This window comes from Mustelus asterias, chromosome 1 (genome assembly GCF_964213995.1).
Source record: "Mustelus asterias chromosome 1, sMusAst1.hap1.1, whole genome shotgun sequence".
Classification (NCBI taxonomy): Eukaryota; Metazoa; Chordata; class Chondrichthyes; order Carcharhiniformes; family Triakidae; genus Mustelus; species Mustelus asterias.
Window position 1 is genome coordinate 113,069,279 of NC_135801.1, and position 12,377 is coordinate 113,081,655.

Consider the following 12,377-nt stretch of genomic DNA (forward strand, 5'->3'; position numbering starts at 1 on the left):
TAGTTGAGGCCAAAACATTGCCTGAACTTAAGACAAAATTAGATATAGCTCTTGGAGCTCAAGGGATCAAGGGATATGGGGGGGAAAAGGGGATCAGGATGTTGAATTTGATGATCAGCCATGATCATAATGAATGATGGAGCAGGGTCAAAGGGCCGAATGGCCTACTCCTGCTTCTAGTTTCTATGTTCCTCCGTTATGACCCATTTCTTCCAATAAGTGCACACTGATTTCCATCCTTCAGCCAGTTTTTTTCCACTTTCCAGATTGCTTCTGCATCACCATATCTTTGAGCTTGACAAGCCTTTCAAGAGTGATTTTGTCAAACGTCTTTTCAAAAGGTGAATTTTGTCAAATGCTTTTCCAGTTGATTTGGGCATTGCTTTTTTAAAGCTGCCAAAGAGGGTGACCAGACTTGCTGCTTTTTTTCCTGAACCAGTTTTGGCTACTATTTTCTCGGTGATATTACTCAATACAGATATTCTTCAAATTCACTCATGACAATCTATTCCAGTGTTTTACTTGGAATGGAGGTGAAAATAATGGGTTTGTAGTTTTCTGTTCTTTCATTCCTTTGTGATAAAGGAGAAGTATTAGCATCTTTCTACTCGACTGGAAACCAAACTGTCTCACTCAGCCATCTGCATCCACCCATTCCCAAAACCAAGTGCCCCGTATATCCCTCATCACCTTTGGGTATTTCACAAAACCCCTTTCTCATCTCTATTAGCATTCTGTGAATTGAAAAATGCAAGACTTTTGCTTATTTCGCAACTGGGCGGCACCGTGGCACAGTGCTGAGCACTGCTGCCTCACAGCGCTGAGCACTGCTGCCTCACAGCGCCAGGGACCCAGGTTCAATTCCAGCCTCGGGTCACTATGTAGCGTTTGCACATTCTCCCAGTGTCTGCGTGGGTTTCTCCGGGTGCTCCAGTTTCCTCCCACAGTCCAAAGATGTGCAGGTTAGGTGGATTGGCCATGCTAAATTGCCTCTTAGTGTCAGGGAGACTAGCAGGGTAAATATGTGGAGTTACGGGGATAGAGCCTGGGTGGGATTGTTGTCGGTGCAGGCTCGATGGGCTAAATGACCTCTTTCTGCACTGTAGGGATTCTATTATTCTATGACTGACAAGAGATGTCTCAAAGTGCTTTACAGTCACTACTGTCATGTTGGAAATACGGCATCCAATTTGCTCACAACAAACAACAATGTGATAATGACCTGATAATCTGTTTTTGTGATGTAGACTGGGGGTAAATGACACCAAAAATAACTCTTTGTTCCTCTTTGCAATAATGCCATGGGATTTTTATACCCACCTAGGGCTTGGTTTAACATCTTATCTAAAAGGCAGCATCACAGTTTGTCATTCAGAAGTGAGAATGCTACCAACTGAGCCACAGCTGACACTTAGTGCCATTTTTCTTCTAGTGACTTGTTTATTTTGAGCCCTTTTCACCTGTTTAGTGCTTCCATCTCATTACAAGTCTTTGACTGTAATTTTGGGTAACACATTATTCATGTCTTCCCTTGTGAATGACACAGTAATTCAAAATTTTAAATGATCTTTCATTCACAACCAAGGTGTTTCTGTTTACATTTTATGATTTTCACCTCTTTGACTGCCCTTTTGTTGTTTTCAGTAAAATATTTTTTATTGCTCATGTTTATCTTCTGCTGATGCCTTCTTCTCCAGGTCCCTCCTTCCCACCATCATTACCCTTTTAACTCATTTGTGTTTTGTTGTATTAATCCCACTTAACCACTTCACCTCTGCAGGATTTGGCGAGGTTATTTTATCTCTTTCACCTTCAATTATCTTGTCAATCCATTTTTGATCAAGTTTGTTTAGATTGCGTTTGTCCTGCATGTTCAGTGTGACATCTTTAAAGGGAATGGAGTACTATTCAATGTATCTATTTGCTTTAGTTGTTCACGGAATTCAGTTTACAAACCTAGCTTCTGGTCTGGATATTTCTGACTCTCAAGTCATGTTAAATATTATCATATTGTAGTCGCTGCCCCTTAAACTTAATAAAATTGATTCCTGTACATTATCCTTTACATGACCCTTTACAGACAACAGGTCAAGATGACACTCGGTACAGTGATAAAATAATTGTACATTATATTTACCAACTCTGTACAACATTTGGGTTTTCCCAGTTTATATTTGGTTGATGGATGGATATCTTCATTGAAATGGCTTTCCTATTTTCATAGTTTTCATAGAGCATTTCACCTCCTTACACCATGTGATCATGATGAATTAGAATTCTGTAGTCTTCCTACTTCCACTGAATGAACTATTTATTTTCCAAATGTTCCTGACATATAGGCTGCAGGAATATCTTTTTTGCCCTTTTCTTTACCCTTCGGCAAAAGTAGCGTCTTTTCTTTGCCACTGTTAATTTATTTGTTTATTGCTTAATAAATCCATATGATAACTTAAGCCATTGTTTAACTCATAGAATCCCTAACAGAGCATCTTACCCAGGCCGTATCCCGCAACCCCATGTATTTACCCCTCTGATGTCCTTAACCTACACATCCTTGTACATCTAAGGGGCAATTTAGCATGGCCAATCCATCTAACCCACACATCTTTGGACTGTAGGACGAAACCAGCGAACCAAGAAGAAACATGCAAACTTCATATAGATAGTCATGAAGGCCGGAATTTAATCTGGGTCCCGGGCGCTGTTGAGGCAGCAGTGCTAACCACAGTGACATCATGCCATCTATGAACCATTTGTTTTACTGCTTTTTGATATCAACCAGATCTTCACTTCATATACCTAACAAGCCAATTGCAGCGATAAAGATTTCTTTTCCAGCTCTGACTGATTTATTTCGAAATTGGGCAATTAAAATGCATGCACAGATTATGAAAGAACTCATTTATTGCAACGGCATGCAATGTTGAATCAGAGAAAAATACAAAAAATGTAAGAATTTTGCAATTTAAATATAATGTAACGAGAAGGCTGCTAAAAGAGGCTAACATATACAAATATAACTTTCAAGTACGCCAAACCAACCTATCACTTTAGCTTCTTCATCTGTGAGGGTTTTGTTCAGGAAGATTTTCTTTACTCGCAGTGTACTACCTGATGGAAGAACAACTCCTGTTGTTGGCATTGGAGGTTCCCCATCTTTCTGCTGTAAACTATCGGCAATTACAAGGAATGCTCTCAAACCTATGTTCATTCTCTGTAACAGAAACATAACAATGAGCAACAATCAATTCTTTCAGGAGTAAGAAATGTAATCATGATCAACCTCTATTCAACAAGTGGCAGAATTTCAATTTTATCTTTAGTCATCCACTGATCAAAACATTGCTTAAAATTGTACTGTATGCATCATCTAATTCTCATATCCGTTGATTAAAATATTCTTTATCGTGCACTGAAAAGGCCTAAATACATGTGTGTGAGATGTGTGTATGAATTCCAAGCATTGTTGTATATGCTGATTTACCGGTGATGGATTCAATTTTAACCAAACAGAAGTTATTGTTTAATCGGTGCTTTCAATTTATTCAAGGACATGCTGGATATTATTACACTATTATTACACTACATATTATTACACTACGTATAACTTTACTCAAAGAAAAAGAGGACTTGATTACATCCTCAATGTGAAATTTGACTGAAAACTTAATCAGTTTTGAATGAACAATTGAAAAACAAATGTGAAAACGCAGTGACAAATTACTGATTATACAGTTAAATAGAAATAAGGTAGCAGCTCTAGTTTCAAGGTTATTTAGAAATGTAGAAACTAGAAGCAGGAGTAGGCCATTCAGCCCTTTCAGCTTGCTCGCCATTCATTTTGATTATGGCTGATCATCAAATTCAATATCCTGATCCCGCCTTCCCCCATATCCATTGATCCCTTTCGCCAGATAGAAATTTCTTGCTCAAGGAGCAAACATTCATAAATAAAATACTCAAATTTCTAGTTTTGTTTTATTTCATCATTTAAATAATTATCAGTGCAATGAAAGACACTTATGGGAATATAACTGGCAAGCAATTGATTCTTCTGTGCAAAAGTACTTCATGATGACAACAGGTTTGCATCTACTCTGCATGTACAAAAATATATTGTGGCGTGGGAAAATATTTGTTTTAAACATTTTTTTCCCAATAGTGAAGAAAGACAGGGGCATAGTGGTAACGTCACAGAATCACAGAATACTACAGTGCAGAAGAGGCCCTTCAGCCCATCGAGTCTGCACCAACACATGAAGGGCCCTGACCTGTCCACCTAATCCCATTTGCCAACCTTGAATATTATGGTGTGCCAAGTACTCATCCAGGTACTTTTTAAAGGATGTGAGGTATCCCGCATCCACCACCCTCCCAGGCAGTGCATTTCAGACTGTCATCACCCTCTGGGTAAAACGTTTTTCCTCAAATCCCCCTTAAACTTCCCACCCCTCACTTGTGTCCCCTCGTAACTGACCCTTCAACTAAGGGGAACAGCTGCTCTCTATCCACCTTGTCCATGCCCCTCATAATCTTGAACATCTCAATCAGGTCGCTTCTCACTCTTCTATGCCCCAACGAAAACAATCCAAGATGATCCAACCTCTCTTCATAACTTAAATGTTCCATCCCAGGCAGCATCCTGGTAAATCTCTTCTACACCCCCTCCAGTGCGTTCACATCCTTCCTATAATATGGCAACCAGAACTGCACACAGTACTCCAGCTGTGGCCTCACCAAAGTTCTATACAACTCCATCATGACCTCTCTGCTTTTGTAATCTACACCCCGATTGATAAAGGCGAGTGTGCCATATGCCTTTTTCACCACCCTATTAACCTGCCTTTCCACCTTCAGAGAGCTATGGACAAACACACCAAGGTCCCTTTGTTCTCTGGAACTTCCCAGTGTCAGACCTTTCATAGTATACTTCCTTGTCAAATTACTCCTTCCAAAGTGCGTCACCTCACACTTTTCAGGGTTAAACTCCATCTGCCACTTATTCACCCATTTGCCCATCTTGTCTATGTCTTCCTGTAACCCAAGACACTCAACCTAATGTCGCTGGACTAGTAATCCAGAGGCTCAGGCTAATGTTTTTCCATAAGCAACAACTCAATGTGGCAGCAGAAGCCAAACCAATGCTTGACATTACTTTGCAACTATTGTTCACTCCAGAGGATCAGGAAGTATGATCAGCATGGGTAGAGATAGGAAATAACAAGGAGCCAAAACACTAGTGGGAGTGCTCTATAGGTTCCCAAATGGTAGTTATAATGTTGGACAAAGTGGTAATCAAGGAGCGAGGAGATTGCATTAAAAATACTGCAATAATCATGAGGGGCCTTGACCTTCATATTGGCTGGACAAATCATATTGGCAAAAATAGTTTGAATGATGAAATCATGGAATGGAGTTGAGAGGGTTTCCTTGAGCAACATGTCATCAGACCAACTAGGAAATAGATGGTTTTACACCTTATCTAGTGCAATGAGACAGGAGTTAATTTGTAATCGATTGTAAGGGTCATCCTGGAAACAGTGATCATAATATAACAGAATCTAGTGTTCAAGGATGACCTACTTAAGTCCAAAAGTAGAGTCTGAAGCATAAATATAGATGAGAGGGGTGCATGGGCTAAAGTAGGATGTGATTAAAAGGGATGATGGGAAAAAATACTTTATAGTTCTCAACAAATTGGCCATCCATTGAGAAACAAAATTTCCATGATAAACGAGATCCAACCACGGCTAACTGAAGTAGTACAATATCAGATTAAAAAGAGATTTACGTTGCCAAGAACAGCAGTAAGATTGAGGACTTTGAGAGTTATAACAACTAAAAAAATGATGATTAAAGCATTATCTGGCATGTTTGCTTGCATGCTCCCGGAGGAATTCCTCGTTCAAAGGTACTCAGTGCCAGGTGTGAACATTTTATGCTTTGCTCCCAGTAAGTCTCACCCTGGGCTTTCCTGTTCTCATAGGGCCCGATTTTACCAAAATTTGGCGCGAAATCGCGGTAAAGTTGGGCGTCGGGCCTAAAATGCGATCTGCACCCGACTCATGGCAGATCGCGTCTTTACCGAGCCCCGATCGGGCACGGGTCTGGTGCGTGCCCGAATCGGCCGGCGCGACGATTTAAATGCATTTGCATGCATTTAAATCGACTTAATGAAGCTCACGCCCAACTTTACCGATGAATCCGACTTTACCAGGTTGCAGCCCATTTCGCGTCCGCGCATTAAACGACCTGCTAAATAAAAGTCCGAATGGGACTCAAATTCAGCAGGGGAACCGCCGAAGCCAACCCCCCTGCCCCTCCCCCCCCAATTGGACCCCCCTGCGAGGCAGGCCCCGCCGGCAGACCCCCCCCCCCAGGATTGGACCCCCCCTGGGAGGTAGCCCCCCCCCCGGAGGCACACCCCCGACCTAGCTTGATCGCCGGTCTCCCTCCACCATCCTTCTGATCTGCAGTCCGTCGACCCTTGCTCTGCCTTTCCCTGGATGGAGAAGGGGAGTGACGTGTCTGCCCCCGGGGGGGGGGGGGGGGCGCTCTGCCAGTCTGCCACCGATTCCCCCCCCCCACCCCCAGGGGCAGACACGTCACTCCCCTTCTCTCTCCGCACCCCCCACCCCACACACACACAGCAGAGAGGATGAAAGGAATTCCCTCTGGAGGATAATGTCCAAATCACAGGGACTAAAAACCTGACAGTCCAAAATCTGGGATAATATTTCAAAATGTATATCCCGCCATCCCTGTCCTGTAATATTATCCCAGATTTTGGACTGTAAGGTTTTTAGTTCCTGTGATTATAACGTGGACATTATCCTCCAGAGGGAATTCCTTTCATCCTCTCTGCTGTCTGTGCTGCTTTGCCTTTCGCGCCCGGGCGCGCTACCTGGGGTCTGTTCCGAACTGCACATGTGCAGTTGGAGCTCCGGCCGCTCCAACAGCGCTAAGCCCCGCCCAATAGGCCGGCGCCGAAAAAAGGCGTATGGGCGCGCTGGAGCGCGGCTGCCGGGCGCGGATCCGTTTGACAACCGGACCCGGCACTTAGTCCCGATTTGGTAAAATCGGCCCCATAGTAACCAAGCTACCCATGCTCATTGTTGGGCAGAACTCATAGATCTTATGACCTTCTTCACTATTCCATTTTAACTTGAATTAGCATGACAATCTTATTCATTACACATTATTGAAACAACAACAGAATTGAGACAACAACAGAGGTATCTCTCCAGGTGTTCTGACCAATATATATCCTTCAACCAATATTACTAAAACAGATCACCTGGTTTACTGGTATGGATATTGGTACAATAAATCTTAATTAGATGGGCTTTTGTCTGCAAATGGGATTCAGGGTTAGAATACTGTGGATAAGCAGGCTAGGGCGATGGACAAACCTAAAACTGTTTGTATGCAGTTTCATCTCACTGGTGACTTCCATGAACCCATAAAAATTTCTCATATCACTTTCATCACATTTGATTCAAAGGCTCCCAACCTTTTCAACTGTAGCTTGTTGCCATTTTACTCAGAGCTAATCAACAAAATACAATTGAAATGTGACAGCAAATATGTGCGGCTCTGATAAGAAGTGTGTGCGCTACATGGAAGACCTTAAATAAATTAGAGTTACAACGTACAAATCTATATTTGATCTGCAAAGGCATTGTTCACAAATAAGTCCAAGTCTGGAGTACACTTGGAATGTTTAGCTATAAAAAACAGAAAATGCTGAAAAAACTCAGGTCAGGCAGCATCTGTGGAGAAACAGAGTTAACGTTGATGGTCTTCTATCAGAACTCACTGCTGAGTATTTTCAGCATTTTCTGTTTTTATTTCAGATTTGAAGCATCCACCACAATATTTCACTAGTGCCGGAATGTTTAGCTGCAGACTTGACTTGTCACTAAGACCATTGTTGTAAACAGGCAAAATGTAGGTTATTTCAGCTAATTGCAAATTTCAGAATCCACTTTTAGGGGCATTATAACTGCTTCCATATTGGAATAACAGAGAAATTCAAAACCCAGGACAGCAAACATTACTTTTCATACTAAAAGTAGAATTAAGTAGAAGCTTTCTTGTAGAACATTAAAATGTGAATATCCCATAAATATTTTCCATCAGTAGGGATATTATTTCATTATGAAAAGACTACAAAAGATTTGTACAATTTATTGTAACAAAGAAAAAATATCCTACACAATCATAAGTTCTATCTCAACTGTATATATGTACCCTTGATATGCCAGCTATTAACATGCTAAAAGGTAGATTACTTAGGCAATAGTCTTACCTCTGGATTAATGGCAAATGTTTTTGATGGCTTTCCAACACAAAGTAGATCAAATATGATTTCTTTCATTGCAAAATCAAGTCGCTCCTGTTGTTAAAATAAAAACAAGTCAAACTTTCAAATGTGTCCATTTGTTTTCAATCCACTTACAAGCAACAACAGTTTCTCCCTATCTACACTGTCCATCCCCCTCATGATTTTGAACACCTTGTTCAAATCACCTTTTGGCCTACAGTCCCACCTTTCCCAATCTATCTTCATAACTGATGTTTCTCATCCTGGAACCATTCTTGTAAACCTCTTTTGCGCTCTCTCCAATGCATTCACATCCCTCCTATGGTGTGGTGTCCAGAACTGGACGCAACACCCCAACCTAGACTGTACATAATACTCCAGCTGAGGTCTAACCACTATCCACTGCAAGTTCAGAGTACAAGAACTTCCTTGTTCTTGTATTCTATGCACCTATTAATGAAGCCTAGGATATTGCATGCTATATTAAATGTTCTTTCAACTTGTCCTGCCACCTTTGACGACCTAAGCACATATACACTTTGGTCTCTCTGCTCCTGCACATCCATTATTTGTACCCCTTGTTTTATATTGTCTGTCCATGTTCTTCCTACCAAAATGCATCACCTCACACTTCTCTGCATTGAACTTCATCTGTCAGCTATCTGCCTCTCCGCCAAATTGTCAATGTTCTTCCGAACTTCCACACTGTCTTTAAAGATTACGATGCTTGGGAGTTTTGTGTCATCTGCAAACTTTGCAATTGTCCCCGGCACACCAAGATCTAGATCATTAATTTATGTTTGGAAAAAAAAGGGTCCCAATAGTAACCCCTGGGGAACTTCAAAACAAGCCTTCCTCCAACACAAAAAATATCCATTTGTCATTATTAGCTGTTTCCTCTTAGTCAATTTTGCCTCCCACATTGATATTGTCCCTTTTATTCCGTGAGCTACAATTTTTCTCAAAAGTCTATTTTGTGGCACTGTATCGAATGCCTTTTCGAAGTCCATGTACACCACATCAATATCATTACCTTCAGAATACTTCCCCATTACCCCTACAAAGAATTTCAGCAAGTTAGTCAAACACAATCTTCCCTCAAGAAATCGATGCTGGCTCTTCCTAATCAAGCCACATTTTTCTATGTAACTATTAATTCTATCCCAAATAATTGTTTCTAGAAGCTTCCCCACTATCCAATTTAAAATAATCTGTAATTATTGGGTTTATCTTACACCCTTTCTTGATTGATCCATCAGTCCTCTTGTCCAATACCTCTTTTGAATGCATTATTAAATGTGTGTGGCAATGCCTCTGTTATGACTTCACTAGATTCTCCAGCATAGAACGCTGTATGATTTTGTCTGTCCCATGCTAATTAGGTAGCATACTAGTCCTGCAAGCTCCAGCCAGGGTCATGTTGGTGGATTCTGACAGGCAGGAGCTGGACGTAACTGTTGGGATTTTGGAACAAAATGTTTTGGCCTCATTTTGTCTAAATGTCTAAAGATCCACATGCAAATAGAACTCCAAATTTGCACAACTTCAAGAAATAACTTAAAAGTTGTATGCAGATCCTTTAAGGCAACTAGGCATTTAACGAAGAACCAGGATCTCAACTGTTGGTTAGGGAAAAATACTAAAAGGATTGTCGATGAGATTAATTTTCATGAGACTTTTAAAAGCAAAGAATATAACTGTATGCAGAAGATATTAGGAAGAGTTTTCTAAAGAAGAGAAAGAAGTGAAAACAGATGAAGCCATTAGTGGTGAACCGGAGATGCACAGGAAGGGGGACTGAAGTACTCAAGACTATGGGGTCCCAAGTCTGGGATTTAAAGTTAGCAGTGATTGCAGAGGTAGGTAAGGAGAGTAAATGAGATCAAAAACGTAGAATTCAATGCATGGGGGCAAAGGGAAAATAGGAAATAGGAAACCCCTCGAACAAGGAGCAAATACATATGGGTGAGTGGCAGGCAGGCGTGCGTGTGTCCATGTGTGACACACACACACACACACACACTCCCACCCACGGGTTGAGAAATGGACATGCTGAGTGAGGGAGGTGGGTAGAGAAAGAGGTCGCCATACAAACAAGTGCATCCTCCAGGAAGCAAGTGTTCTGAGTGTGTGTATGAATACATATACACATACAAACACACGTGAAATATTCAGACATATTAGAAAAATGAAAGCTCAGCAGATTCTGCCTTCAGTATAAAGGTGTTTGGAACATGAATATGTAATCATATGCACACAAAATATTGAGAAATATTTTAAAAGCTTAACAGACATTGTTTAAGTTAATGAAGAGTAGAAATGTTATACCTGCTCATGAAATTTCGATACTTGGTTTAGATTTTATATGATACAGAAATCAAAGCTTTTTCCTCTGATGGAGAAATCCAGCACGAGGGGGCATGGCTTTAAATTGAGGGGGGGCAGTTATAGAACCGATGTCAGGGGTAGGTTCTTTACCCAGAGGGTGGTGAGGGATTGGAATGCCCTGCCAGCATCAGTAGTAAATGCGCCTAGTTTGGGGGCGTTTAAGAGATCCGTAGATAGGTTCATGGACGAAAAGAAATTGGTTTAGGTTGGAGGGTCACAGTTTTTTTTTAACTGGTCGGTGCAACATCGTGGGCCGAAGGGCCTGTTCTGCGCTGTAATGTTCTATGTTCTATGTTCTAAAACCTTTTTGAATAATCCAGAACTACACCATAAATATTACTACTGAAATCATACCTGAGCAATAAACTGAATAATCTTGACAAATATGTTCAGAGGCGTGTCACGGGGAACCACACTGCGGGAGCCTTTGGGAAAAAGTGCTGATACAATGCTCAAAAGGCGACTGTTTAGAAAGTCAGAATTGAAAAACATGGATTAAAAATGGATCAATACCAGAATGGACACAATAGGCGAGTTGCACATATTTTAACAATAAATTTTTAAGAAAGATGAATTATTTGAAGTCTGAATGTATGTACACAATACCAAACATTCCAAGAAAGCTAACAGGTGTGCAATGTTGTCTCAGAACATTGCATGCAACTGTAATTTGAGATATTCTAACTTTACAAATCAATGAATCATTAATAAACAATCTACTTTGAAAATATCAGACTGATTTCTCCGTGGCAAAATTTAGATCAGATGGATTATTCATCAGATATGTAGAACATTTTTAAAGAAGTATTGTTGTTACTAAAAATATTACTTTTTGACTGTAATTATCAAAGAATTTGTCACATGCTAGTAAATCAGCAAGAAAAATAAAACTTAAAAATTCAGTAGTTTCCCAAAATGTACAAAATAAACATAGAAATAAACAGGTTGCCTTGATTGTCATTTGCAAACAACTGCTGCTCTTCTATGTTGCTGAATGAGTTGAGATTAAATATACCATTTGTTTTAATTCATGTGAGACATGGTTGAAAATATACAATATAGGTCAATCATTGAGACTTCCGAAGTGTAACTACATATTTATGAACTAGGCCCAAACCCTACCCTAAAGATTTCAGGTGCGCCATCACATTCCTAGCATTTGGTACACATAATTTGTTAAGTGTAACTATCCCAGGCATTTATTTTTGTAATTTAGAAGGTGCTTAATGTTACTGTATCTTAAATGAAATACAGATAGAATACCTCAAATCAGGCAACCTCTGGACTGAGTCTGTCGGATTTCAGAACTTGCTGATTTTTTGAGGGGACAAAATCACAACACCTTAATTCAAATCGAAATACCTTAACTCAGTGACCATGGGACTAAGAAAAACCAACTGATTTGATTACAAAGCACTTTAGATTAGTGGCCATGTCTTTGCTAATAATAATTCACTTCTCACACATTGGAGTTAATAACTCTTTCATGCCTCCCTCACTTCCCTACATCAAGAGACCTATGTAAAATGACAAAAGATCAATCAAATTGAAATTTTGTTATAAATGCCTGCAGCTGTAACTGAAACTATTTGTTTGTTATTCATGCAATACTGTAGAGCACTCTTCAATAACTTTCTTTGAACTGATTTGGGCCAGCTGTAAG

General features: G+C 40.3%; 1 protein-coding gene across 18 annotated transcripts in view; it reads right to left on the minus strand.

The window, feature by feature from the left end:
* Positions 1-12,377, minus strand: part of fryl (furry homolog, like) — a 444,177-nt gene that overhangs the window by 187,667 nt on the left and 244,133 nt on the right. For all 18 annotated transcript variants that reach the window (XM_078217183.1, XM_078217182.1, XM_078217179.1 and 15 more), the window contains 3 exons: positions 11,069-11,177; positions 8,312-8,398; positions 3,043-3,214 (listed from right to left, as the gene is read on the minus strand). In XM_078217183.1, the coding sequence (XP_078073309.1) occupies positions 3,043-3,214; positions 8,312-8,398; positions 11,069-11,177 (368 nt within the window). The remainder of the gene's footprint in view (positions 1-3,042; positions 3,215-8,311; positions 8,399-11,068; positions 11,178-12,377) is intronic.